General features: G+C 39.3%; 6 protein-coding genes and 1 long non-coding RNA gene across 12 annotated transcripts; 4 read left to right on the forward strand and 3 right to left on the reverse strand.

Moving 5' to 3' along the window:
- The first annotated feature begins 7 nt into the window (after positions 1-7).
- Positions 8-14,233, forward strand: PIG-O (phosphatidylinositol glycan anchor biosynthesis class O). 2 transcript variants are annotated; one of them, XR_016270258.1, is made up of 7 exons: positions 8-346; positions 423-1,075; positions 1,141-1,327; positions 1,418-3,026; positions 3,087-3,562; positions 3,617-3,864; positions 14,035-14,233. XR_016270258.1 is itself a non-coding variant. In XM_018010354.2 (6 exons), the coding sequence occupies exons 1-6, from the start codon at positions 200-202 to the stop codon at positions 3,809-3,811; spliced, it is 3,267 nt and encodes a 1,088-aa protein (XP_017865843.1). In that variant the 5' UTR covers positions 8-199; the 3' UTR covers positions 3,812-3,965. The 2 variants fall into 2 exon arrangements, 1 of the variants encoding a protein (XP_017865843.1); XM_018010354.2 differs by lacking the exon at positions 14,035-14,233 and having other exon boundaries at positions 3,617-3,965.
- Ttd14 (TRPL translocation defect 14) lies at positions 4,415-15,187 on the reverse strand. 5 transcript variants are annotated; one of them, XM_089469996.1, is made up of 12 exons: positions 14,908-15,187; positions 13,629-13,696; positions 13,276-13,313; positions 12,700-12,737; positions 10,764-10,895; positions 6,744-6,872; positions 6,537-6,673; positions 6,420-6,440; positions 5,715-5,928; positions 5,315-5,645; positions 5,079-5,251; positions 4,415-4,692 (listed from the first exon to the last, which is right to left on the reverse strand). In XM_089469996.1, exons 1-12 carry the CDS (start codon positions 15,185-15,187, stop codon positions 4,631-4,633), a joined length of 1,623 nt encoding a protein of 540 aa, XP_089326122.1. In that variant the 3' UTR covers positions 4,415-4,630. The 5 variants fall into 5 exon arrangements, with proteins under 5 accessions (XP_089326122.1, XP_089326121.1, XP_089326123.1 ...); XM_089469995.1 differs by having other exon boundaries at positions 4,415-5,251; XM_089469997.1 differs by lacking the exon at positions 10,764-10,895 and having other exon boundaries at positions 4,415-5,251.
- A 1,159-nt stretch (positions 15,188-16,346) lies between these two features.
- On the forward strand, positions 16,347-21,154 carry slim (scruin like at the midline). Its single transcript, XM_018010357.2, has 3 exons — positions 16,347-17,742; positions 20,034-20,585; positions 20,653-21,154. Exons 1-3 carry the CDS (start codon positions 16,900-16,902, stop codon positions 21,082-21,084), a joined length of 1,827 nt encoding a protein of 608 aa, XP_017865846.1. The 5' UTR covers positions 16,347-16,899; the 3' UTR covers positions 21,085-21,154.
- A 650-nt stretch (positions 21,155-21,804) lies between these two features.
- LOC149268415 (uncharacterized) lies at positions 21,805-22,776 on the reverse strand. The gene is made up of 2 exons (XR_016270261.1): positions 22,241-22,776; positions 21,805-22,178 (listed from the first exon to the last, which is right to left on the reverse strand). It is a non-coding gene; the product is annotated as an uncharacterized LOC149268415 (long non-coding RNA).
- A 112-nt stretch (positions 22,777-22,888) lies between these two features.
- On the forward strand, positions 22,889-23,605 carry Lamtor2 (Late endosomal/lysosomal adaptor, MAPK and MTOR activator 2). The gene is made up of 3 exons (XM_018010388.2): positions 22,889-23,049; positions 23,107-23,293; positions 23,351-23,605. Exons 1-3 carry the CDS (start codon positions 22,982-22,984, stop codon positions 23,471-23,473), a joined length of 378 nt encoding a protein of 125 aa, XP_017865877.1. The 5' UTR covers positions 22,889-22,981; the 3' UTR covers positions 23,474-23,605.
- Positions 23,563-27,434, reverse strand: Prp19 (pre-mRNA processing factor 19). The gene is made up of 3 exons (XM_018010363.2): positions 27,274-27,434; positions 25,859-27,212; positions 23,563-23,866 (listed from the first exon to the last, which is right to left on the reverse strand). Exons 1-3 carry the CDS (start codon positions 27,290-27,292, stop codon positions 23,722-23,724), a joined length of 1,518 nt encoding a protein of 505 aa, XP_017865852.1. The 5' UTR covers positions 27,293-27,434; the 3' UTR covers positions 23,563-23,721.
- Positions 23,864-25,862, forward strand: LOC108615690 (uncharacterized). The gene is made up of 7 exons (XM_018010364.2): positions 23,864-24,017; positions 24,087-24,163; positions 24,225-24,334; positions 24,401-25,028; positions 25,088-25,221; positions 25,285-25,528; positions 25,590-25,862. The coding sequence occupies exons 1-7, from the start codon at positions 23,978-23,980 to the stop codon at positions 25,785-25,787; spliced, it is 1,431 nt and encodes a 476-aa protein (XP_017865853.1). The 5' UTR covers positions 23,864-23,977; the 3' UTR covers positions 25,788-25,862.
- Positions 27,435-27,447: the final 13 nt, after the last annotated feature.

Raw genomic sequence — 27,447 nt, forward strand, 5'->3', positions numbered from 1 at the left:
TGGCAACGCTCCCCAGCACAGTTTACAGAGAGCGACAGAAAAGCCGTGAAAAAATTGAAAGAAATGACAAACTCTAAATGAAATTAAGTACGAATCGGGATGCTGAAGAACACTTGACGTATTTAAGTGGCTCCACATTGAAAGTGCAATTAAAATTAATAAATAGTCGTAATTAGCGTAAGCGTACTGGCGTCTCACAATGAACTACACATACTTGTTTGTGCTCATTTGGCTCGCCTATTTGATATGCAGCGGTGTGCTGCTCTTTTCCCGAGGATTTCTGCTGGCGCGCGTCTCCAAGACGGAGACAAGCAGCTGCCGCCACCTATCCACAAATCCCGATGATGTAAGTGTACATTTGTTGTAAATTGATTGGGTGAGTAACTAAATCTTTGTTTCTTCTTCTTCTTCTATGTAAATAGGAATATTACCTGACACCGGAGGTGGTGCAGGAGATCTTTAAGGATGTCAACGCCTCGACGTCCTCCAATTTATGTCTTCCACAAAAATCGAAAGTTATTATGCTTGTCATAGATGCATTAAAATATGAATTTGGTGTGTACAAAGAGAATGCCACTGAACCGCCGTTGCCTTATGAAAACAAATTGGAAGTGCTGCATCGGCTGTTGCAACAGTCGCCGGAGCATGCGCGTCTAATGCGCTTTAGAGCAGATCCGCCCACGACTACGTTGCAACGCTTGAAGGGTCTCACCACAGGCAGTCTGCCCACCTTTATTGACATTGGCTCCAACTTTGCCTCGCCCGAGATAAATGAGGATAATATCATTGATCAGATGGTCAAGAGCCATTTGCCCTTGGTTTTTCTGGGCGATAGCACATGGACTGATCTGTACCCGCGTCGTTTCAAGCGTGCCTACTCCTATCCCAGCTTTGATATATTCGATTTGGATAGCGTGGACAATCAGATAAAGCAGCGTCTGCCCAAGGAGCTGGCCAGCAATGATTGGCAGGTGCTCATAGCACACTTCCTGGGCGTCGATCATTGTGGCCACAAACATGGACCCATCCACGATGAAATGGCGCGCAAATTAACCGAAATGAATGATATTATAAGGTAGAAAATCTTTCTAAATCAAAGATATCACAATATGTGCTCAATATATGTATATATCTATGTAGCTCCGTCGTGGCTGCCATGGATAATGAGACCACGTTGCTGATAATGGGCGATCATGGTATGACGGCTAGTGGGGATCATGGCGGTGATACTGATGACGAAACGAATGCGCTGCTGTTTGCCTACACAAAGCAGCATAAATTCTATACCAGCAACGATTCGGGATCTGATAGCGAATTGCTGCAGCAGGTAACACCAGATAAGACAAGACACACACACGACTTTATCTTGAGCACACACGTCATACCGATAAGAACTAACCAACTACTTGTCTTACAGATTGATCTGGTGCCCACTTTATCGACCATACTCGGCGTGCCCATACCCTATTCGAATCTCGGCCTGATCAACTTTAATATTGTGCCCGCCATTGCAGTGCCACATTTGAGTAAATTTCAAACATTGCTGCTGCACGCCTGGCAAAATGCCCATCAAATCTATCGCTACTTCTTCAAATATGCCATGGAGAATAAGCGCACGTTTAATGTCGAGGAAATGGATAAGCTGGAAACGGAATTTATACTACTCACACATCGTGTGCAAACAATCTACAACGAGGCGGCCTTCAAGTCGTTTGTGCGCGATCTAAATATCAATTTACGTGACATCCTCAATGTCTGTCGCGAGATTTGGGTTAAGTTTGAGCCCACGCAGATGTCGCAGGGCTTGCTATTTAGTTTTCTGCCCATCTTCTTTGCCTTTCTGTTGGTGAACAACTCGAATGCCGGCGGTTATGCACAAATATTTAAGCCCAAAGAAGTGTTCTACACGTTTCTGATTAACATTGCTGCTGGCGTCTTTGGCTATCGCTACTACAAGAGCTTTTCGTTCAAGACGGAGGAACATGGCGTCATATTCTTTACCAGTCTGCTCAGCGCTGTTCTGCTGGCTTTTTATACGATTCGACATTGGAAAAGCATTGCCAACAATTGGGCAAATGTGAAGCGTTTTGGCCATATGCCAACACGCCTGCTGCTCTTTGCCAGTGTCGCCGTCTTCTTCTCCAACAGCTTTGTCATACAGGAGGCCAAGATATTGTCCTATCTGCTAGTGGCCATCATTCTGCTGTTTGTCTACGAGCTGCTGCAGTTGAGCGCACGTTTAGATTTCAAGAACAAGTTCAAATGGTCGCAGCTCTTGCGCTCCACAACCCTACGATTGGTGTTGGCCAGCTTGTTGGCCATCTGCTGCATTCGCTTTGCCTACACGCTCTTCCGCTGTCGCGAGGAGCAAGGCAATTGCGCAGATTTCGCAAGCGCCAGCACGGCGGGCTTCTCCGTGAAGAAACCAGCGATGGGCAAGACCTATATACTAGCTGTCGTCATAATTGTTTTGTACACCACATTGACTCGTTTGTATTTGCGCTCCTGTGGCAATTTGACCGGCAATTCAGCAAATGTCCTGCTGGCACGCTACGGACCAACTGTCGCTTCCATTTGTGCTGGCGGGCATATACTGCTCGCCAATAGCACCGTGAAGAATATACAACGCACACACATAGACACCATGGCTCTGGTCATCTATGGATTGCTGCTATTGCAAATTCTGGTCGTCTCCTGGTCGCCACTGATGGTATTTGTGCTGCCGCCCAAAAATCCAAATACAATTACGGTCAATGGGCAGGATAGCATTGTGCCGGAAATCTTTCGGAAAATGAAGCGCATGTACGAAGGCGACGATGCTGAGCAACGCTATGAGATACCCGTTGTCTATGGCCTGGCCACCGTCTACTCATCGATCATCATCTCATTTGGCGTCTTCCTTGCCATGCTGATGATTGTGCTGCTCGAGCCGCGTGCGAGCATCGGTCTGATTGTCTGCATTGTCGTTGGAGCTATTTTACTGAGCTTGCACGGCATTCTACGCTATCGCACAGCCAACAGCTTTGGTATGTGGTAATTAATTAACTAATGTTTCTCTTTAATTAATGTTGAATTTATAACTACAGAGAGCTGCGTGCAGCCCACATTTAGCGCTGTGGTCGGCTGGTTTCTGCTGGCGCACTTTTGCTTCTTTGCCACGTCTCATCAGACAACGTTATCCCAGATCGACTGGCGCGCTGCCTTTGTGGGACGGTCTAGCGCCTTGGGGCAATCTCATCTCATATCCGGCACGCTGGTCATACTCAACACCTTTTGCGGGCCCATCTTCTTCTACTGCATGTACTCGCTGCTCAGCACAGAGACCTTCTCGCTGTTTGCTCTGTTTCCCAATCTCATCAAGAGCTGCAGCAGCAACAGCAATACCAACAATCGCAGCAATGCCAAAGCTAGTTCAGCGGCTACAGCTTTGTCTGATTTGGCCAACGATGCTGTGGGCTTTGATATGACACGTGGCGAGCTGGCGTTGTATGAGTATGAGGATGTTTTCCTTGGTGCAGGCTTCAAGCTGGCCACGCAGTTCTTTATGCTGCAGGGCCTTAAGGTGTGTTAACTGTCCAAAATTGAAGAAAATGAAACTGACCTATTTCTATTGCAGATCTTCTGTGCCATGCTTGCCTGTACCATACACTGTCGCCATTTGATGGTCTGGAAGATCTTTGCGCCGCGCTTCATCTACGAAGCCTTGGCCACCTTTGTCGGTCTGCCAGCTCTCATTGTGGGCTATTTGTTGCTATTGCGCATTAATCGCGCTGTCGATGGACTCATTAAGTGCATCAATAAGGATAAGTAAACCGGAATAACAGCAATTCAGCATTTGCTCTAGTCCCGCTACCGCAACCAAAAGTGTGTATTTTAAATTTTTATATGCCGATCCCTATTTATTTAGCATTTACTAAATTATATAGACTAGACAAATCAAGGTATTGCAAATGAAATGAAAAGAAGTTTTTCTTTTTTGTTTTTGGTGGTCTTCTCATAGGTAATTTATTTTATTTTATTTTTTTTTCCTAAAAAGGTTTACAAAGGAAACATGATTTTTTAAAGTGTTTTTGTTGTTGCATTAGCATTAAATATAGCAATCGCTGCATAGACACACACACGAAATACAACTAAAACAACAAATACACTTTTACATTTACACATACAGCTTATATATATTGTTATTGGCCATGTATGGGTTATGGCGGGCAAACGAAACATAAAAATTAAGTACAATCAATGCACACATACAATCTTATATATATACATATATTGATTAATTTGCTGCTTAATTACACTAGACTCTGCACTTTGGTAACACAATTGAGCAAATCCACAATTGTGTTTTTTAAGTACACACAAATAAGTAACGAATGAAAATTTAGCGCGAGGTAGGGTAACAAAAGTGGCATAATTATAATTAATCATAATTAGTGATATTTATTATACAAATTATTGAATAATTTTGATGGCCAAACGAAGGTCTTAAGCCCAATTTACAAATATTTATATAGATAGAATTGTTCTCTTATTAATTAGATTATGGTAAAATGGTCGCTTGTTAGGGTTGTGTGGTCATAGGTGTGTGTGTGTGTGTATATATATATATATTTAGTAGAGATTCTAGTTTCTAATGCCCATTGAGCACCGTTGGATTGGGTGCTACGCCCTTTGTGTCGCCCTTTTTAGGAGCTACAACAAAAAATTAAAAAAAAAAAATATATTTATATAATTAGGCTAAAGAAAAGTTGTCATCAAGCCAAGTTGATCGGTTGGTTGGGTATTTGAAGAATTGTAGCGTATCGTATGTACAGCAAAACATGAATGAAAGGCAAACAACTAGCAGAACAAATTCTTTGGACTTTGACTTTGATTTGATGATGACAGCAAAAGCATTTGAGGCGTATGATCGCTGTCGTCATAGTAGTAGTAATAGTAGTACTATTAGTGGTAGTAGTAGTAGTAGTTCTGGTAAGTAGCTCTGCCTTAGTCACTGTTTTCGTCGTACGGATGATATTGTTGCTTGTCCGGCGATGATTTTGGCGATTCGCGCTGTGGCTGTTGCTTCTGCTGCTTACCATGCGCCGTCGACCGGCAGGTTTTCCAGTCCTCTCGTAATGACAGATTGAACATTGAGTATTCCGGATCGCCGGTAACCTCCTTCACAATATTCAAAAAGGTGGGCATACATTTCTGCAGCGCATCGCCGGACAACGAGGAGTACGTCTCCAATAGTATCAAGTTTTTGCAGCTATTGAAAGTGAAGACATTGCTCAAATAGATCTTCTAAACTGGATATTGTCTGTAAACCTACCGTGGATGACATGGCTCCTTGTAGATATCCAGTTGGAAATATTGATTGTTGATCAAAAAGCAGCGACGCGTCTTATAGATGGTAAAGTGCGCCTCATCTTTCTGGGCCAGCAAATTTATGTAGTCACGATGCGTTAGCTGAGTCTTGACCTCAATGCGCTCCCGGTTATTCACATCGGGACGACGCTGCGTATGTATATAGCTCCAGTGACCATTCTGGCCGCGTTTGCGCAGACGCGCCTGTACATTGGGTCCACCCGACAGTAGATAACGATGCTCAACGTCGAAGTCCTGGAACGCCGGGAATACGCTATCAGGCGGCAAGCCCTTAACTAAAATCGTAATACCAATTGTAATCAGTTTATGCAAGTCATAAGAGGAATTCTTTGCGAAATACTGACCCAAGAATTTGAGCTTCCTTGAGGTAGCTTGCAAACGATCGCGCGTATCGATGCCCAGCTTTTGGCACACGGATTCAATCATGCGATTCATTTTCGTCTCAAAATTGGTGGAATTGTCTATCACATCGAAATAGGGATGGCCCACCCAGGCAGCCGCCGACTTGTAATCCAGCTCACGGGCCAGCTCAACGCCCTCAGAGCGACAGGCGTGATCCTGAAAGAAGTTTTAGAGATTAGCATATGTAGATGGGTATTTGCTTAAAGTTTATTTTAGTAGAGCTTAGAGAGAAATCTTTAAATCTTTTTTTCTAGATGTACGACTTTAACAAGCACTAAATTCTCTAGCCAAATACCTAGCTTCAGATTGATCAATAAACATGAAAGCTTTAGGAGAACACCTAACAACTTATTTAATCTTAAGTGTCAAGCACTTACAATTTTAGATATGAGGAAGTGAAGCCAGACTTTTTTTTTTTTAATAACACGAATATGATGAGTATTGCACTAGATATAGCTAGTGAGCTCCATAGAAACAGTGACTAACTATGCTATAAAGGCTTTGATAGCACATGAGCTTAGCTTATATGTAAGCTCTTCATTCCCTTTAAACAATTGCTAAATTAAAGCTTTCCACATCTAGCTTAATTCATAGCGATTCTCAAGCAGCTGTCAACATATACTCAATGGGCTTTAATCAGTTTATACCTGGTAAATGCGCTTTCTCTTCTTTAATTTAAAAACAAACACATTTTTTATTGATCAAAGTTGGGCGAAAGGGAAAGAGTACAAACTTATCAATTAGAGTGCAAATGAGTTCCTCACCTCTGTGGAGTAGAAGTCCTCAGCGCCATTGGCAGCTGAGACCAGATGCAAGATTTGATTATAGCGATTGTCGCGCATCTCAACTGGATTCCATTGATTGCTTGCCATCATTTCCTCCCATTTATCCTTGCGGATATCTGAGAGGAGCAAAAGAAGCGTGAGTTGAAGTATATTTAAGGAAATTTTGATTGGGTTTCGCCCACTTACATGCACTGGCATCCATAACGCCACGATCGCAGATGATCAAACAGTTGCGCGTGCTCGAATTACCCAGCTCAAAATAGGTATTCTCAATTTGCACCATAGTACGGATCAAGTTCTCCTGAAACTTATAAGCTGAAATAGAGAGTGAAAGAAGAAAGGGTTTTGAGTAAGGGCATCCCAAGTAGAGGGAATTCATTTGCAAGCAACTTCAGTGAGGAGAGACAGTTAAAACAAAAGGAGTTGAGGTGAGAGTGGGAAGTAAGTAGTAGGTTGGGAGTCAGTTCTAACGATTCCAGTAACCAATTGAGTGAGCAATTAAATGAATTTCAAGCAACAGCAGCGCAATAAATAACACAATGCTCTCATCTGTTTGAGGCTGATAGCGATTCAATATATATAATATAACACTAATTGAATGTGTGTTGGTGTATGTGTGTAAGTGTGTGTGGATAAGTGTGTCAAAATATAATAAAGTTCACTCCCCTTTAAGTAAACAGAGAACCAACTCAATGCCAAGGCCTTGTAACTGTTACTAAACAACTGGACCGTGCTGTATATTGCGTAAAATTCTGTGTGTTATGCGATCATCGTGCGATTATTCATATATATATATATATTTATAGTATGTATTGAATAAAATACGTTCAATGACATAATTTGCCTACAACTCATCATCATCAACCATGAGTAAGCCAAGATTATGCAGAGGTAATTACTGTGCACAATGAGTTTTACTTATGGTATACTATTGTATTACACCCAATTTCATTAGAGTATATTGAATAAATAAAGCTAAAAATCTACATTTCCTCTTAAGCGTTAAAAATCAGGCTGTTATTTTCAAATATTTTTGTATTTTTAGATCTAAAACTTATTTTAAAAACTTCTTAATGGACTGCTCTAAAAAAAAACCAAAGATTTCATATTTAGATAGATTTCTTAGATTTCTCCTTTATTACATACAGATTTACTATATATGTCTCTATATAGGTATGCCTATGCATTTCCTATTTACAGTAATATATATATCTATATCAAATGTATATATATATATATATATATATATATATATATATATATATATATATATATATCTGTGTATATGTATGTCTATGCATTTCCTATTTACAGTAAATTGTGAAAAGCTATTTAGAGGGCTAGAAATAAATAGCAATAAAGCGTAGTATATAAAACATCTCGACCTTGAAAAAGAAATGTCTCACACGTACATAATACAAATAAAGCATGCACACTTTTGCAGCTTCTCAGTCAGCATATACACCCCAATGGTAGGTCATATATATATATATATAAATACAGAGTCATGCACTATCATTACCACGTGACTCACAATGTTATAGATACCATATAAAATGAGTAATTCACTATGAATATACTGTTACCAAGCATAAGTCAGAGGGTATTAAACAATCGAGATAAAACAATATCATTGCCACGCCCCCTCTCAGTTGACACTTGTTGCGCTCGTTCGTGAAGTGACATTGAAAAGTCAGATTCCTTTTGCATTGAACTTGACCTGGGAACGTTGCATGCATAATGCGGAACAGAACGAAATCAATCGATAGCATTGATGAGCATGGACTGCTTGAATGAAACAAAACAAACGGAAAATGGGGGGCATCGGGTGGGCGTTTGGTTTTTCGTGCAATTTTGCTTTTGTTTTCAGCTAATTCAATTAGCAAACGATGATATAAGCAACTGATGTAAATAGCCAAATACAAATGGTAGTACTCATAGATATATATATGTGTATATTTATACAAATATACGTACATACATATAGCGACTCATTATACTACGCCATAGCCTAAGCTATTCTAAATTTCTTTAGAATTCTTTTCTTTAATTTTTTTTATTTTGGAAACTAGTTTCTTTGGCGCTACATATATAATTATATAATTAGCTTGGTTACATTTGAATAACCAATAAAAGTGCAAAGCATATGCAAAGTTGATGGCTAACGTCCAAATAGAATTGAATTGATAAACAAATTCATTTGGCTATCAATTTAAGCAATCAAAAAAAAAAAAAAAAAAAAAAGCGAAAGAAAAAATAAATAAACTAAATGCTGACTAGAACCAGAAGTATCTGAATCTGCGACTCTGATTTATAGTCAAGCTCAAAACTGAATAAACCCATTGATTAACGCCCAAATGTGAAGAGAATGAGAGAGAGAGAAGGCGTGTAAGTGAGCAAGAGAGATATCTGCTATGAATGGTGGCCATATACAAATGTAGTATATCGTCTCTACTTTTTTTTGGCACGTGATGCTGTTGACTGTATATTCCATTTTTGATAGGGATTTGACTCTGTGTAGGTACTAGATATATGTATATGAGTTAGTATATTGGATAATTGATTCGTAAATGAAAATTGCTGCGCAACTGGGAAATAAAGCAGGTGGCCTAGGCCAAAAAAAAAAGCTATACTGACGTCTATTGTTTTTGCATACCCTGGAATATAATGCAACACGCAGTCGGCTGTATTGATTAGGATCAACAATATGCGAGTTTGTTTAGATCTGTTAATATGGCTCTGGTCTATTTATTCACTTAACTGTCTGTGCGTCCATCTGCCCGCCCATCTATCCGTTTGACACTATCTATACTCGTCCGTCCGTCCATCCATCCGTCTCCCCACTTATCTATCCGTCTGATAGTCTATTTGTTTGTATATTCTTCCATCCAAATTGCCTGCTTATCTGTGCGACCGTCTTTCTTCTTCTTCTCGTCCGCCTGCTTTGCTATCTCTTCGTTCAATTCAATCTCGCAAGTCTTAGAAATTGGCTAGATATTTTCCCATATACGCAACTCAAATTTGTTTTAATATATCGATATTTGTTTTAATTTTCTTGCATTAGATAAGAAGTCCATAACAAACTACCGTACATTTAAGAATATTTTGGGCATAGCTTTACCTAGTAAATTATATACAAATAAAAGTCAAATACTTTCTTTATATTTACTACTAACAGCCCGTACTTTCTGTATCGTTTTTTTTTTTTTTGGCCCAAAGGTAATACAGGGTATCTTTTAGTCGATCACGCTGAGTTGTTTTTAGTTTACTCGTTTAACAGCTGCAATTAACGTTTATTAAATGGGCTTTTACACTCTTTCTGCCTGCGTATGCATGCACGTACATAAATATATTAGGGGTACTCTCGCAAGCATTTTTTCAGCTAGCCAAAGGCAGTTACTTTATATTGTATAGAGATTTCTAATTTAATTTCTAATTTTTTCTAATTTATTCAGCTCAGCGATAAAAATGGTTTAGCCATTAAAACTATTTTATGGGCGCTTATTCAGAGGCACGTGCTAGTCAGAAGCTAAAACTGGCCACAAAAGCAGCGTGTTCTCTAGATATATAAATATGCATATATTTCATCTAAGCAGAAATCTACGTACTAGATGTGCGTCTAAATATAAATGTCCTATTTAAAAATTCGCACGAAAATGCTGTGTTTCAAAAACTGTAAAAGTGAAAAAAGCTATACATATACTATAGATGATATATGTATATACTTATATACATATATAAAAGACATTAGAGAGACATTAGTTGACGGTTTTGTTAGAGAACAAACACAGCTCAAAGCAGTACAAATAAACATGAAAATGTATCATATCAAATGTTTTATATATTTATACAATATTTTGATATGATATGAGATGTGATGTGTGTATATAAAGACGTCATGAGAATGTTTACATAAGCTCCATTTATTAGAACAAAAATCAATAAACATTAGAGGGGAAAAAAGATGTCAAATCAACAAGAATTGCTTGCAAACGCAACTAAAGATATAGTTGATCGGACCAGACAGGTGATATATATACATATATATGTATATATATATACATAGACAACAAATCTGTTTAAGATAGTAATGTTGTCAAGATAACACGCACACACAGGCGCACACACAAGCACTTGATATTGACAGAGCAACAGAGTAGAATTTTTTAGCGAACAAAAAACATTTGTGTTCTCTTTGTCTCTCACCTTCGTTGACATAGGGTTTGGAGGCAGCATTGGCCAGGCAACGTGGACAGGATGCAGTCAGATCGATCATGCTGTGCTCCGGTGCAGCAAAAGGCAGCTCTTTGTGAACGAAGGTGCTTGGCGTGAGCGGGTCTGTGTGCGGGTGTTTTTTGGTGTTTGCGATAGAATGTCGCGATATCAAAATTAATAATAATAATAATAAAAAAAAAAAAAGCAAAAAATAATATATTTATTTAAGCCAACAATCCAATCCTGTGCATAGTCTAAAAATGTATTATATAAACATTTCGATCGCTTGTCAAGTGATTTCTGCACTCGTGACCAAAAGCAGATTAATACTTCTTATATTTTTTTATTTATTTATTTATAACTTTATAAGTCAGGCCATTAACTCATTAAGAGCTTACGTTGTTGCTTGGTACTGCAAGCAACAAAAACGATTGAGTTAGCTGGCGGTGCTTGACTGGGAAGATACCCTGTTCGCTTTAACTCTATTATAGATATTCGAAAGTCTTCTATTATATATGCAAATATATAGAAGTAATACATATAGTTTTATTATAGTTTGCTTATACGCAATATAGAAAACTATGAATATAGAAAACTAGCAATCGTATCCTGGATACTTAGTATAACCTATATTGATTCTATACATCTTAATACAGAAATATTTTAAAAGTGTTAATGTTCATTCTCTAATAGCTCCTTGAACTTAACTTTCATAAGCTAAACAGCACTATATAAGAATACGGCCAGTCTCTATAGACCTCTATAGCAAATCTTTACTAGTTTGCGTCTTTTACAGAGTATACGAAAAAAAAGTCCCGTCCCACTTAAGTACGCAATTGACAAATTAGTTTTGGAAATCGGTATACAAACGACATCTAGACACGCAAATTCTTAAGGATTCATGGACATTATTTATCGACTATTTGAGGTACACGATTATATATATATATATATTTATATATATATATATATATATATATATATATATATATATATATATATATATATATTTATATATATATATATATATATATATATATATATATATATATATATATATATATATATACATTTTCCTTTGTCTCTTTTGAATAACGTTGAAGCAAATTACATAAACGAACCTTTACTGAAGACGTGACATTCAAAAAGGGGGCGGACAGTGATGCCCACAAATTGACAACAAAAACGAAAAACATATAGAGTACAGAGACTACCTCGTATTTAGGACATATACTATATAGCACACATAGAGTATATAGACTGTATAGTACATCGAGCATGTATAATATGTATAGTAAATTATCTATGGAAAATGTGACTATATTGCTTATAAGTTATACAGCATATATTATAGAGTATAGAAATTATATTCTCTGTATAGACTATATTCTCTATATGTTATCTCTATGTTATAGAGTATATACTTTCTTGTTGGCAGCTAAGCTAGTCGCTGTTGCTGTAGATATTCAAGAAATACGCTTTGTGGGAGGCTGTACACAAATATAAACACAGATATAAGACTCAATGTATATAGATATATAAATATATATGCATATACAAACATATACATATACATATACATACATATAAATATATATAGATATAAAGCATATAGTCGCATGTGTTCCTCTGTGCTTTTCAAGTAAATATTTTTGTTTTATTTTTGTGCTCAAAAAAACGAACTTGACAATTCTCCCAAAAGACAAATGCAGACATTGAAAATTCTCGAGTTCTCATTATATGACCACATAAATATCTTAAAAGTCAAAATAGCAAAAGCTAAACTTATCTAAATCTAGCAATGTCTTTAGACTTGTATTACAGATTAAAAGTTTGTTTGTGAGAGTTTTGTTGGTTTTTTTTAGATATGGAATATGCTTGCAAAGGTAAAGTCTCGAATCTGCTCGTTTCTTCTATTAGAACTTACCCTCATCTTCGGTTAGATCTGAGAACTTGACGCCTCCGCTAGAGTTTTTAGTAAAGGGGAGAGATAAAAGAGATAAATAGAAGGATGAGTAAACTAAAATCTTTGATGTCTCAAGAATAGACACTACTCGTGTAAAGGCTACATGAAATTTGATGTTATTTTTTAAATTTATTTATTTTTTTGTTTATTTAAAAGAGAGAAGTTTCAAAGAAAGGGAAGTTTGAGATAGAGATTATAGTGAATATATATATTTTTGTATTATATATTTTAGTATTGTACTATATACGTATATTTTATGCAAGACAATAGTTAAGGAACGCAATCAAATCAAATCATTTACTTCTTGAATGCCGCACAAACAAATAAATATAAGCAAAGGGGGACAGCTCGAACAGACACGGTCATAAATATATCTATTTCAAAGATATTTGAGAGTGCGCTCATATAACTGCCGTTTGGACTATTCAGCTATTCCACTCTGCCTGTATTCTTTTACATTATTTATTTTTTTTTATCTAAATAATTTATTTTATTTTTTTTTTGTTTTGGTTCGTTTGTGTTGATTGATGCATTTACCTGAGTAGAACTGTAGCCGTTTCAGGCACGCGGAATACCTGAAAATATTTAACATGCTCATTGCTTTGTTTCGGTAGCGATTTCGTATTTTTTTTTTTTTTTATAGATTTTTAAACCTTTTTTTTGCAATTGCTAAAGCATTATTTTCATAGCATGATAACAACGAAACACATATATAATATATATATATATATATGTGTTTTTGTTTTTTATATATGTATACCATTAAACAGTACTTACAACTGCCGCAGGTAAAAGCCCAGTATATACGTTTTTTTTTTTTTTTTTTTTTTTTGTTTAGTATTTAGCCTTATAGCTAAAAAAATTTTAATTTCTAGCTGACCGAAACTCACCTTCCATCCCAGATTCTCAAAGAACGTGCATAGACGACTCTGGCCAGTGGTTTTTCCACCGCATGGACCTGTCGAATAAAATAATATTAACAACAAAAAACGTGAATTAATGCACTTGAAAAGCTTTCGTCTCAATTATTATTGCCTAGACTGACTGGCCCTGACTGTACAATTAAAATTGTTGCATCTGTCGCCTGTGCGCAGCGATGAGGAAATTAAATGTAAATTTCAATTGATTTGAACTATAGGAATTTCTGGGCGATACAGATTGCGAATTGGACTCATTGATGAGTCTTGAACCCTGTCGACAAGTTTAACTATAAAATGTATAAATTTACATAAAGAAAGGACTTAAATATCGATTACAATTTGAACTAATTTAAACAATTCTCGTCTATCTTTTCAGCTATCGATATTGCGTACAGCCAGGCTTAAGACTGCAAACAGATTTACATTTACATAAACAATATGAGCGGGAGCTATCTTTGTGTTGCTATCGATAGTTAACTTCAATTATCAAATAGTTCATATTTACGTAAATGTATCTGAAATTTTGAATGTCGACTATTTAATGTCTTCTGTTTTATTAAATGTTTTGCAATAGAGCTTTTGAAGATTGTCTAAAGCTGGTACTTTTTTTACCAGATAAGTTAACGTTATTTCACATTTGACGTAAGCGGTTTTTTTTTTTAAATAAACAGCTGTTCGTTAGCTTAAAAGTTTTCACTATTTATTTTTTGTATTTTATTAGACAAAAAAAATGATACGAGCGAGGCCATATATATGTATAAGTAAACAATCACCTTTATACCTATATAATGTAAGTATGTTTAATCAAAACTATTATGAGCCAAATTAATTGATTGATCGCCCCACGCGCCAATTTTTTTTTGATAACTGTTTTTGCTCTCGTGGCACTACAAACGGGGTTTTTTTTGGCGCGCTTTTGTGAAGTCGAGATTAACATATGTAAATTGTAAAAAGAAGGAAAAAAAACCCCGGTAGAACACACAGAAGCCATAAACTAGTTTAATAAATCGCTGCATTAACATATTAAAAAAATGAAACCGCTAATTGAAATTTTAAAAAAGTGAAGCAACTTTTGACTCTATGGTGTGGGTAGCTGCGCAGGCGAATTGAAAGAAACTACCCCAACAGCAGGGTCCTGGCGACCTTGACATACATATTTATATGTGCACATATAGTAAACAAACAGATACAGCCACAGATACAGAAAATATTTATATATACATATGTACATATAAAGGTTTTCACTTACCGCCAGTTAGGACAATTTTATAGACCCGAGTTTCCTTTGCGCTGGGCACAGATCCCAATTTCGTTTTTAGATTGGACATTTCATTTAGCTTGAGAGAAGGTGCTTTTACGATGCTCTCCGATTGATGCTGTTTCTGCTCTTTTTTCTTTTTTGGATTGGATTCTGAGTTTAAGGTCGTGCCGTTCGGTTGCAATATAGGTCCGACACTCAGCTTCGATTGTTGTCCATTGGTGGTCGGGACCAGGGCAGGTGCCATCACTTGGTCGGCTGTTGTTGCCATGCTGAAAGGGCGCAACAGCAACAGCTGTTCACGTCAAATGAATCCAAGTGAGTGTGAATCCTTGCTGTACTTTCCACCGTACTCTTCACTTTCTCTCTCACTTGCACGCTCACCGTTTGAGTACACGTGCTTTTAGGTTAGAGTGCAGATGGCCTCTGTGGACTGCAAAATCATCGCAATACGTACAAATTTTTTTCGTATAGAATGAAGCAATTGCGTTCTTGTTTCAGTCAATAAATTTAGTTGAATTTGCTTTATTACCGCTGTTACTTGTTGACAGTTAGAAATCCTCTGAATATTGTGCTGTTGGGCATGTCTAATGGTTCAGAAAAGACGCGGGCATTACAGAAACAATTCAATGTGCCAATTTTCCTTTTATTGTCGACTATTTATACTAAGCGAGTTGGCTTGGATAGGACGACACCCGACGACCTCGTGGTCAGACAACTGTGAATTCGTAATAAACCACATCCGAATTTATAGATATCAAAGTTTAGAAATTCTGTGATAGAACATCATCTTGCGTGTTTTCGATTTAAAGCAAAACTAATCTAACTCGAAAAGCACTAGCACACTTTATACGCCGAAACGTCTGTTACTTTAATGTTAACTAACAGCTCGTGAGCACCCTTACAAATAAAATTAGATTCCTGCTATCGATAAGTGTTCATAACAATCAGTAACGATCCTAGTTATTGTTTTGTAATAACAAAAAATGCGAAAGAAAAAATCTAAAGTATAATCTACCATTTGTAATAAATAAAACATCTTAGGTCTTTGCAATACCATCACCATTTAATATACATTTTTTTGAGTATATATATTGTCTATTGTAGCTATCTGTTAATTTGAATAAGCTATTGAGCTAGTTCATTACCTAATGCTAAACTATCGAGTTATCAGAATAAATTACACAGTATATTGTTACATTTATGTTTATAAATTAAGTATAACGTAATTAATTGTTTATTATTTATTGTTTTTGTTAATACTGTAGGAACTTCTGTAGAAACCTATGAGCCATCATATCAGGAGCAAATAACATTGTGTGAACATTAAAAAACAAGTTAGCAGCTTTTTGACTATAATATCAATATGTTGGTATTTTTGGGGTCAAATTTAGAACGCAATCTGTCTTTCGATATATTTTGGGTTTATTGTGTTACTTGAACTGCAGCTGAAATGTCGTGTGTGTGCAGTGCCTAAGCATAATCATATGTGCAATAACATCAACAACAGAACAAAAAGAGCGAACTAACTATATTAAGGATCTTCTTAGCACAATCTGCCTGGAGATTTTTACAAATATATAGTAAAAAATTGTGTGTTTGGGTAGTGCGTAATTTTTCAATATTCACAATCATACAAAAATACATACTGACATACCTATATATACATAACGTAACATGTGTGAGCGCGAGTGAGAGCAAAACGTCAACATGACAGCAACGACAACAACAACAATAGCATCAGCAAAGTAATAAAGAGAGATAGAAAGTGAGTGAGAGAGAGAGAGAGAGAGAAAGAGAGCCCCAGCCAGCTGTGCAGGTCGTCGTGGTCGATTTCTGTTTTTAGGCTCCCCCAATAAGGAACAAAAATTTTCAGTCAAAATTTAGTTATTTTCATTGATCAACAGCCGAGCGAGTGTCATAGTATAAATATTATAATAAAAAATTGTTCGTTATTGAATTAAGGTTGTAATACAAATTGTTATGCACATATTCAATCTATACAAACTCAAGTGCATCATTTTACACACGCTGCGTCATACTTGGACTTGGACATTCGTTGTATTTGTCGCCAAGCTACTCAATAATTGGTGTCGCCGAGCGATCAATCGCCAGGAGCAGCCCCAGCTCCATAACAATAACAATAATAACAATAACAACGTAATGGAACAGGAAATCCAAGACGAGGCGCCTGAAGCGCCAGAACAACATCAACAGGAACAGCAAGTGGATCAGAATGCCATAATCAATGCAATTATTGCAGACGAGCCAATGGATGCTAGCGATGTAGAGAACGAGGATGCTGACGACGAAATCGATATTGATGACGAGGAGGGCGATGTTGATGACGACGAGAACGATGTCAGCGACGAAGATGAGTCTGATCCCGAATTGGAGGAAATGTATTCCGATAACGATTGGACCACATCAAACGATGAAAGTGAAATGTCAACAACCACATCGAACGTCGGCCTGGGACCGTTTGAGCCCATTATACCACAGTCGACGCGACCAATGTACAGCTTCCAGCCAGCGCGTTTGATCAAGTGCCAGTTTAAGGATAAGCATTGCATTGGTGGCTTTCCGCTGGGACGCAGTGGCCATCGTATTATTGCATCGAAATCGCACCTCTATTCGCTTGGTGGCTATAATCCGCGCAGTGCACTGACGGCCGCCCGGCGCGGCAGGTGTCTGCTCTTCCAGGAGCTCTGGAGCTACAATTTCGCCACAAATCACTGGACACTGGAACTGAATGCGGACAACGCCAGCAATATGCCCACAGAGCTCGCTTCCAATGCGCTTGCCATTCACAACGATGTGCTTATTGTGAGTATCGCAATACAAATGTTTTATTTGTGCCTACATATGTGCCGCAGAGATTCAAATAGACAGGAGGAGAGAGAGAGAGTGAGAGAGAGCACAAGTTTCTAAGTCGACTAACAGTTGCTCTTTCAGTCTTGCATGTCAGTTTATATTGCATGTTTACCTACATACGTATAACTGCGAATTATTCATTTCCAATGGGTGCAGTGTATAAAAATAGATGAAGCTTTGTGTGTGTGTGTTTGTGTTTGTGAATTTATAAAAACTAACACATCTGTTGGTGTTAGTGGTGGCATTTCGCCCCCCACACACACATCGCCCAGCGCCCAGCGCCCTTGTCGCGCTCACGCTAAACTTGTTTTAGTTTGGCACAAAAGCAAGCAGCAAAACATAATCGTGGTCGTAGTCGTAATCGTTATCGTGCGACATAATTTGCATTCGTCGCATCGCTGGGCGCCGATCCGATCGACGTCGACGTCGACATCAACGTTAGTCTCTGCCATTGTCGCTGCCTCAGCCTGGGCTCAATGCCACGCCCGACACACAACGCTACACGTTGCTAGTCCACTGTCTGCCTTGCTTGCTTGGCTCGCTTTTGCTTATCCGCTCTCGCTTTGTTTATGCATTCTAAACATTCGATTGTCCCCCGCCCCCACCATTAACAAAATACAAAATACACACATACATATGAACATGTAATAAAAGCCAAACAGCTGCGCGCTGTCCGCTGCTTATGTTGCTATCTCTTTTATGCGCATGCCCAACGCCTGTAGCTCATCCCTCTTGGCAACTACGCAGTTGTTGTTTATGCTACTGCTGCTGCTGTTGCTGCATGCAACAACTTGTTTACCAGGTTTTCCTACTGCCCCCCCCCCCCCCCCATCCCCCTCCACGGCTACTATGAAAAGCCCCTCCCCCTTCAAGCATTTGGCTCCACTTCAAGAGGCTGTGGCTTGCGCGCGCTTTTTCTTTTGACGTGGTTTTTTAACGTATATTTGTATGTATGTATGTATGTGTGTACGTACATATATTTCTATGGCGTCTGATTGTCTTGTGGCTGTGACTTTTACTAGGTTTACCGTATAATTCAACTTCAGCATCCCCACCAGCATTCACCTGGGCACTTAAGTGGCCCAAATTCAATTTTCGTTGTGCACTAACAGTGGAGAGACAATCAAAAATAAGAGAGGGGCCTAATTATAATAGATATATAGTTTTACTATGTATGTATGTATGTATATGCATGTATGTTTTTTATTTATATAACAAAAACTTGGTTGATTTATAAAGGGCAAATAGGTTTCGTCAGTTCAACCAGTCTTACAGTAGAGACTGCCTAGTCCGAGCTTTAAGAAAATCTCTGCAAAAAAGAATATACATACATACATATGTGTAGTAAAGCCTAGCCCTAACTATATATATTTGTGTATCTATCTGAATTACATACATATTACCAATACTTGCAATGTCTACAAGAAAATGTCTCAACGTACATACATATGTATATACATACATACATATGTACAACATATGAGCAACAGTCATTACAGAGCGAATATACGCATTAGGCGAACTCGCTTTGGTTGCGTATCACACACTTCCCCATTCTCTCTCTCTCCTTCTCTCTCGCGCTCTGTGAAGGTCAAGCTCTTTATAGTGCATGAAATGCAACGCGTGCAGTTAGCTGTAAGTTGATTGAACGATTCTCTCCAAATTTAGAACTCTGCACACATTCCCATTTCTTTAGTCATTGTATTGGCAGTATATTGTAGACTTTTGGACATTAATTAGGCCCCTTTTGTTGAGGCTTGTTCGAGTAGACTCTTCAGCATTTAAGATTTTGTTTTCTCGACTTTATGCTGGTTGCACTGCCCAAACGTCGAGTGTACAATTAGTTTTAATTAGAAAGTTAATCAGATAACATTGAAACCCGCTTTCAATGACTGTATACATACATACATACATGCATACATACATATGTGTATGTGTGTATATATATGTGTATATCATAAGAGCATAAAGATACCTTCATGTAATACCATAATGCATACACATATTTCGGCTTATCGCCACCCTCTGCTCTCCAGGGTTCCCAACTCTCGTTGCTTCTCTTTGCTGCCCCTCTATTCGCTTCTCAGCTATTGATAAGCATGCAGCTTCTTTGTTGCATGCTTTATCTCTTAATTGAATGCAGCAGCAGCCGCAGCGGCGTGCGTTTCTCTTTACATTTGTTTCCGCTTTGACTTAAATGTTTTTTCGATAAACTAAATTTGGAATTTTTGCTCTACTTTCAGTCGCATGGTGGTACAGGGTATCCGTTTGGCGAGTCGTGTTCGAATGATTGCTACGTGTACCGCACGAAGGATGGCAACGTTGGCGTCGAACGCTTAAAAGTCAGCGGAGATCTGCCGACGGCTCAGTATGGACCTGGCATCGTCATACATAAGCATTATTTGTATACCATTGGCGGTACGACTGGCTTCGATTATTCCTGTGATGTTTATCGCTTGGATTTGCGCACCAAGGTGTGGGAGAACGTCTACATCTGCCGGCCAGAGATGCGCGACGATCCGGAGGGACGCTATCGACATGAGGTCGTCTATGATGGCAAGCATATCTTTGTGCTCGGCGGCGGCACCTCGAATTCTGTATATGATCTGCAGCGTATACCAGCCTACAATCTGGACGCAAATAGATGGGATTACTTTGATACGCTGCCGGATCGGAGCAGCGGCGCATGGAGCGAAAACGATAAGGGCTACCCGAGACCCCGCAAATGCTTCTCCTGTGTGCAGCACCAGTCATCCAATGGCGACATTGAGGCCTTTATCACTGGTGGCTTGCAGGTACGAAAACGTTAAAGCACTCAAATTTAACAATAACTAATCTCTCTCCATATCTCCTTATGCTTAGGGCGACTTTTCGACCTATTTCTCTGATATCTGGAAGCTGAACTTGCGCACCAAACAGTGGACCATCATACAGACGGCCAGTTTGCCCCGTGCGCTGTATTTCCACTCGGCAGCCCATTCGGGCAACGGCTGCATGTACATCTTTGGCGGCATCGAGTACAACGATAAGGAGACACTGAAGCGTCGCAATGATCTCTACAAGATGTGGATGACCATACCAAAGTTAAGTGAAATCTGCTGGGATGCCATCACCTACTACAATGATAATTTGGATCTGTATGACCGCAAGACTCTGCTAAGTGCTGGCATACCCAAAAGTTTTACGGAACGCCTGCCGCCGCAACGCGTCCTAACAGAGAAGGGTGAACCAGGCTCGACTATAATGACATCGTTGTACTCAATTCCGAAACGCGCCCGATCCCAAATGCAGTAATCGGCTAGCTTCAGCAATTGAGCTTTAAATCCCAATCCCTGCCCAAACAAAATAAAGTTGTGAATTGAGATTATGGCGTGAGTGATTGTCCCTGTGGTGGAGTTATGTTTCGTTTTTTGGTTCAAGTCTAATCAAAAACAAATGCAAGTTGAAAAAGAAAAGAAAAAAATATTTTTAGTTTTGTGAGCGCGCGCTGTGATCGAATGCGAAAAAACATTTATATTTATATATACATAATGTGTATTTTGATATTTCGTAGAGTCGAGTGGAAAGGCGAAACATGTTTTATTTAGCATGTAAATAAGACGTAAATATAGTTTAGTTTAGGCAGGAGGCGAATTTCGATGGGAGAAGTCTTACGAACAATAACCGGAATAACAAACCAAAATAAAACAAAGAGTCCAGCGCACACAAATCAATTTAATACCCTATAAACATTTACTTAAACTCTATAAATATATAATAGCAGTATATTCCTTCAAGTATTTCTCTGCTCCTCTCACTCACACACACAAACACACACCAAGCAACACACCTGCACCGCCCACTTCCCCTGAAGGCTACACCAAACAATCTCATATATAGAGGAAGTATGTGCCAAGAGGCAATTAGATCATAGAGAGCTTTTTAGCAAATGTTCTCTAGAAACTATCCAATTAAGCAATTTGCATACTTCCAATGTATTTTTTGTTAAAGTGTACATAATATTTAGATATATAGTTATATTTAATTTAATATTTAAGGTTTTCGTCTTTATTGCGGCACCTTGGCCCAACATTTAAACAAAGTTTGCTCGATATTATAAAATATATATACAAATCTATATATATATATATATATATATATATTTATATTATAGCCGCACTTGGCTACGATTTGAGTTCATTCTAAGTTAATAAACGTTTTTAATGTAACAAAATATAATTTATGGCGTCTTAATCGCAACGCATGTAGTTTGCCCTCCCCTTTCTCCAACCCCTTGCAATCTATTGCGTCGCTGCTGACCCACTTAGTTTGTGACGACATCAATTCATGAATTCGGCGCCTGCATTGAGTCCTCTAAAGGCTGAATCATGCGCATTGCCAAATGCACCCTAAAAACAAAAGAAGGAGGGTAAAGCAGGTAAGCATTGGCATTCAAGAAGATATGACTTGCTGGTGGTGGTGGTTGATAACCCAAACTGTTGCTGCTGCTCTTCGTATTGAGTGCACACACACTCTGAACTGCGCAAAAAGGCCGTGACCTCATTTATCAAACACAACATATGACGTCATATTATTATAGGGGGGCTTATAAGTGCAACTTTAAAGTCAAGCAATCTCTCATTTTAACAAGCGGGAGCGATGCTCGCCAATAAGTATGGTTTATCAAAACCTTTGATGTCACAATATAGGGCTTTCAAGAGGACAGCAAGTAATCTGTCATATGAATAACTAGAAACGATGTTCTCCACATGAATGAAAGCTGGCAACTTGTTATTTATGAAACAGAATTATTTGTTTTGGTTTTGTTTTTTTCCTGTTTAAATATTTGCGCGTTGTTAAACACCGGGCCATTCTGTTAACAGAACATATGTTATGTCATCATTTATGGTGAATGTCTAAGCTGTGAGAATAAATAGTTTATTTCATAAGTTAAATGTACACTTATTAAATTTCAAGTAATTTACTACTTTGATAATAATCTGTAATATGCAGTTTAATATTTTCAAATGAAATAAATGAGCTTGGAATATCTCATAGTTCATATTTCAATTAATGTTATTTAAATCTTTGCATGCTGTTAAACGCCGCGCCAAACTGTTAACCAAACATATGTTGTGTTCGCGTTTACGGTGAATGTTAAATTTTTCAAGGCGTAAATTGTTTGCTTGCTTGATAGATAAATAGATTTAAAATGCTAAAACCTAAAGCTTTAACGCAAGTTTTAAGTCAAGCTAATACTGGTGGCGTAGAGAATACCCTGTAAGTACAGTAAAATACTCATTGTAGAAGCTTAATAGCTTTTTGTAACTCTTGCAGACTGCTGAGTCAGGAGGGCGCTCTGCTGGCCTACTCGGGCTACGGAGATAAGGATGCACGTATTACTGCAGCCATTGCGAGCAATATTTGGTCTGCCTACGAAAAGCACGGCCGTAATGCATTCCGCGAAGATCGTTTAACCTTTGTACTGCTTGACTGCGAGTGTGGGCATGTCGCTATCACACAGGTGGGTGTCTCCCTCAGCTTACTTTGATTTTTTTTACTATTGATTGAACCCATGCAGGTGGCCAGTGTGCTATTGTGTCTCTATGCCAAAGAGCATGTGGGTCTGGGTATGCTAAAGCAAAAGACAATGTCATTGGCGTCGTATTTGGAAAGACCACTCAAGCAAATCTCTGCATCCTAGTGAACCGTAGATATATGAATATATCCTCGGTTTCGACTAGACCTAAGTGTATATCTTGTTTTGTAGCTTATAAATATTAAAACTTTCAGTTTTGGATCGGAAATAAAGAAGTCTGGTTTATTTACGCAGAAATTGAAGTTTACGCACAAAAGGAAGTAGTTAAATATGTTTACAAATAAATTTATATAGATGTTGAACTTATGGCTATGTGGAGCTCCGATGTCTAAGAGTTAAACAGTCCAACTTAATTATTCGATTGCATATAACTTCAAAGTACGATCCATGCTGGTGGAGGCAATATATTGCGCATGCCTGCCAAATCTTACGCCGGTTGCGAGGGCCGTGTGGTCATTGAATACCTTCAGATCCTGCCACTGTTTGCACAAGTAAACCCTGCAAAAGAGATGGGAAACGATATCAATAAGAGTTTCATTTCACCCTAGCAACAGAGTAAACAAACTTCTACAGTAACTTGCTTAGTCATTAAGTAGCTTAGTTTAAAGAATGAAAAAGTTTAAGAGTAAAATTTATCGCAAATATGAAGGTAAGTATATATATATATATATATATATATATGGTGGTATATATATTCTCTAATATATCCCATTTGCAGATTATATACGACCCGAGGACTATTTGGAGCCAGATGCGCCAAAGCCCATCAATCTCAGCATTGATGACTTTAATGCGGTAAGAAATCTTGAGATTTGAAAATTTTATGAAATCATTTTTAATTTGTTTTTCCTTGCAGCGCGGTGAAGTTGCCAATCCGCGTGCGCCATGCGTGGTCACCACTATAGATCCGGACTATATCAAGGATGCAGGTCTACAGCGTTTAGCCAGAAAGTTTCGAATGAAAACGTATGTGAATCTATATCTACATTAATATATATATCCTGTTCTAATCAATCCTTCCTCCACTTACAGTGACATCTTATTGCTACGCGAGATAACGCGAAACAAGTTCATGTATTATGCCACGCAGGAAATGTTTTTGGATAAAAAACGGGAAGTGGAATATCAGAACAAACTGTTCGAGGAATCGGAAGAGTTTCGCAAGTTTGCCGAGGATGCACTAATGAAAATGAAGGCCACTGAATTTAAGAAAATGCGCGAAGCACAAGATAGGCTTAAGGAGTTGAAAGAGAACAAAGTGGCCGAAGAGCTCAATCAGGTGAAGCTGCAGCATCAGCGGGTGCTAATGGAGGTGCAAGAGATCTTTGGACGCTTTCAGTATTTACTAAAGCTTATTAGCTACTTTGATGACACTGTCGAGCAGCAGACGGAACAGGCGGACAGCAAGCTAACGATGCCCAGTCATATAGTGAATATGGTGATCAGCGAAAGGCATCCAGCTGGGCTGGAGCAAGTGAAGCAGGTGAACGATTATATGGAACTGGTGGTACGACCCTACTTGGCGAAGCGTAATCATTTAAATGCCGACATATGGATCAGGGGCTACGAGCGCAATCGCATGAAGGTTTCCAATTATAATAGGAGGTTTACGCATCTCGCACTACTGAATCATATTGTTGGCATACTTCATGAGAAGGCCGTAAGTTCTACATCTCTAAGAGATATACATATATCGATTTAATATTCCTTGTCTTACAGGAGAAGACACAACAGCGTAACGCAAGTGCTGTGGTGTTTCTCAAGGATCCAGAGTTTTTGCAGCGACGTGTGGCTGCACTGCAGCAACGCGCACACGAACTTTTTGCCGACTTCGAGCAGTCCTACTGCAAGGAGTAAGTTCTTGTAGTAAATATAATTTATATCTGGAATATATCTTATTCTTTTCTCTCCTTTAGCAAGCTGAGCTTGAAGTTGAATAGCATTGTGCCTGTTATATTGAAGCAAATGCAAAACAAAGTCGAGCCGGAGGCGCAGCAGCCAAAGAAGGAGCCACCCAAAACGCTGCCACAGAAGTCCTCCAAGCAGTGGCGCACACTGGAGGACATGCGTGCGCCTGTGGCCAAAAAAGCTACCGCTGTCTACAAGGACGAACAGGACACAACGCTGGCCAAAGTGGAGAAAATACAAACATTTGCATTGGTAACTTCAATTGTCTCCCAATATTCAAATACAATCTAAAATAGCTCAAATCCTTTTCCAGGAACTGCTGCGAAAACTGGATGCCGTGCCGCCAGATGATCTGCGTCGCCTGGAGCAGACTGTGCGTCGACGCATTGCCAAGCAAAAGGAGATGTCTCGCCGTGCTTTGGTTAAACAGAACAGACTGCACAACTGGATGGAGCACTTTAAGAAGCATCATCGGTTGCGCCAGGCGTTGCGTAACAAACACAAGGTTTGAAGACTCGCCCATGGCATATGTAAACCACATATTTCCATATAAAGTCTTATAAATAAAGTTTAAGCGCTCACCTAACATCCGTGCCGGCAATGGCTAGATATGTGCCGCTTTGATCGAAGCACAGGTCCTTAACCTCATAGCCATCGTCCAGTTGTATGGTCTTGAAGTTCTTTAGTTTACGCAAATCCCAGAGCTTGACGCAAGCATCGTCAGCAGCTGTGGCCAGATAGTAGCCGTTCTCCGAGAAGGATATACCCGAGATGGGTCCGGTATGGCCAGGGAAATTGGCTACATTGCTTTGCTCCTTCAGATCCCAGATTTTAACCTGCGAGTCAACGGTGCCTGTGCCAAAGATCAAGCCATCAGGATGAAATTGAGCCGTGGTCAGGCCCACCTCAGCCGTGTCGATGACCTTCGTGAGAAGTCGTCCAGTGCGTATGTCTGAGAAGGCCCAGTGCTTGTCCGACGAGGTGGACAGCAAATAGTCGCCAGTGGGATGCAGTGAGAGGCCAGTGACGGGTCCCTCATGGCAGCGCAACAGGAGCTGCGTCTGCGAGGTGGGGACATGCCAAATGCGTATGTTCATGTCTGGTGAGCCGGTGATGACAGTATCCTCATTCGGATGGTAGATGACCTTGGTGATCTTTTTGGTATGACCTTTCAGTATAGCCACAACTTGTTCCGTGTCCTTGTTGAATACGGTAGCATTCTTATCATTGCCGCCAGTCAAAATCTTGCTGTGATCAGCGCTGTTGATGTCCAGAGCCAGTATACCAGGCACTGAAGCCGAGTGTAGGCCAGGATGCGACGCAACGGTCAGGAAGTTCTTCACTTGATCCGGTGTTACCAACTCCTCGGGCACAGTGCGTCCACGTTTCTTGCGCTCCTGTGTCAACACTGTAGCCTTGTCCTGCAGTTTCTGTATGACTTCGGCACTCATGCCGGCCTGCTCCATTTGATGAGCACCGCCAGCACCAGCTTCGGCAGCCAGTGCTGGTTCCGAAATCATCGATGGAGCATTCACAATGCCAGCTTGAGGTTTCAGAGTGGCCAGCGCCTCGCGCGCTGCAGTTAGCTCCTTTTTAAGGCGCGCAATAACACGACAGGCGGCATCATGCTGATAGAGCGCATGTGAGAGCTCCTGGCGTGTCGTCTGCAACTGCTGACGCTGTGTGAACGAGTGTATCATCAGAGCATCCCACTCATCCTGCATGGTTTTCAGCGTTGCCGGTATACTCGTAGCACTTGGTGGCTTTGGCTTCACGACGGCTGGCGTCTTGATTTCAATGAGTTCCTCTTGCTTCAATTCCTTGCCATTGATGGGATCGCAGCCGTTCTCCAGTATATACTTCTCAATGACGCGTCTTTCGAAAACGGCGCCCGAGTGCGGCGAGATTACAGGCGTTTCGGGTACCTCGTTTGTAACTGTAAATGAAAACGTTTATTCGTTTCAATGGTAGTGACTATACAAGCAGCTCAAACTTACGTGCACAAACCAAAGCCATCGCGACAAATATTTAAACGTTTTCGTCTGCTTAAAATATGTTTTACAACTTTTACACACGTTTTCCAATCGAAACAAGCGCAAAAATTGTCGGCAATTGAAGCTTCTTCTATAAGGTTGCCATTCGCAGCGCAACGCAAACATTGACACATATCG

Source organism: Drosophila arizonae, chromosome 5, assembly GCF_054131065.1.
Source record: "Drosophila arizonae isolate 15081-1271.41 chromosome 5, UAZ_ARI_1.0, whole genome shotgun sequence".
In the NCBI taxonomy this organism is placed as follows: Eukaryota; Metazoa; Arthropoda; class Insecta; order Diptera; family Drosophilidae; genus Drosophila; species Drosophila arizonae.

Coding starts and splice junctions, on each gene's coding strand:
- PIG-O (XM_018010354.2), top strand. CDS start 200: ATGAACTACACATACTTGTTTGTGCTCATTTGGCTCGCCTATTTGATA. Junction 1,328..1,417: donor ATAGCGAATTGCTGCAGCAG/GTAACACCAGAT, acceptor CTTGTCTTACAG/ATTGATCTGGTGCCCACTTT. Junction 3,563..3,616: donor TTATGCTGCAGGGCCTTAAG/GTGTGTTAACTG, acceptor TTTCTATTGCAG/ATCTTCTGTGCCATGCTTGC.
- Ttd14 (XM_089469995.1), bottom strand. CDS start 15,187: ATGGCAACAACAGCCGACCAAGTGATGGCACCTGCCCTGGTCCCGACC. Junction 13,314..13,628: donor TTGAGAATCTGGGATGGAAG/GTGAGTTTCGGT, acceptor AAATATTTTCAG/GTATTCCGCGTGCCTGAAAC. Junction 5,252..5,314: donor AAGGAGCCATGTCATCCACG/GTAGGTTTACAG, acceptor CACTTTCAATAG/CTGCAAAAACTTGATACTAT.
- slim (XM_018010357.2), top strand. CDS start 16,900: ATGCACATATTCAATCTATACAAACTCAAGTGCATCATTTTACACACG. Junction 17,743..20,033: donor TTCACAACGATGTGCTTATT/GTGAGTATCGCA, acceptor CTCTACTTTCAG/TCGCATGGTGGTACAGGGTA. Junction 20,586..20,652: donor TTATCACTGGTGGCTTGCAG/GTACGAAAACGT, acceptor CCTTATGCTTAG/GGCGACTTTTCGACCTATTT.
- Lamtor2 (XM_018010388.2), top strand. CDS start 22,982: ATGCTAAAACCTAAAGCTTTAACGCAAGTTTTAAGTCAAGCTAATACT. Junction 23,050..23,106: donor GGTGGCGTAGAGAATACCCT/GTAAGTACAGTA, acceptor TAACTCTTGCAG/ACTGCTGAGTCAGGAGGGCG. Junction 23,294..23,350: donor GGCATGTCGCTATCACACAG/GTGGGTGTCTCC, acceptor GAACCCATGCAG/GTGGCCAGTGTGCTATTGTG.
- LOC108615690 (XM_018010364.2), top strand. CDS start 23,978: ATGAAAAAGTTTAAGAGTAAAATTTATCGCAAATATGAAG. Junction 24,164..24,224: donor GCATTGATGACTTTAATGCG/GTAAGAAATCTT, acceptor TTTTCCTTGCAG/CGCGGTGAAGTTGCCAATCC. Junction 24,335..24,400: donor AGAAAGTTTCGAATGAAAAC/GTATGTGAATCT, acceptor CTCCACTTACAG/TGACATCTTATTGCTACGCG.
- Prp19 (XM_018010363.2), bottom strand. Junction 23,867..25,858: donor ATTGCCGGCACGGATGTTAG/GTGAGCGCTTAA, acceptor TCTCTTTTGCAG/GGTTTACTTGTGCAAACAGT.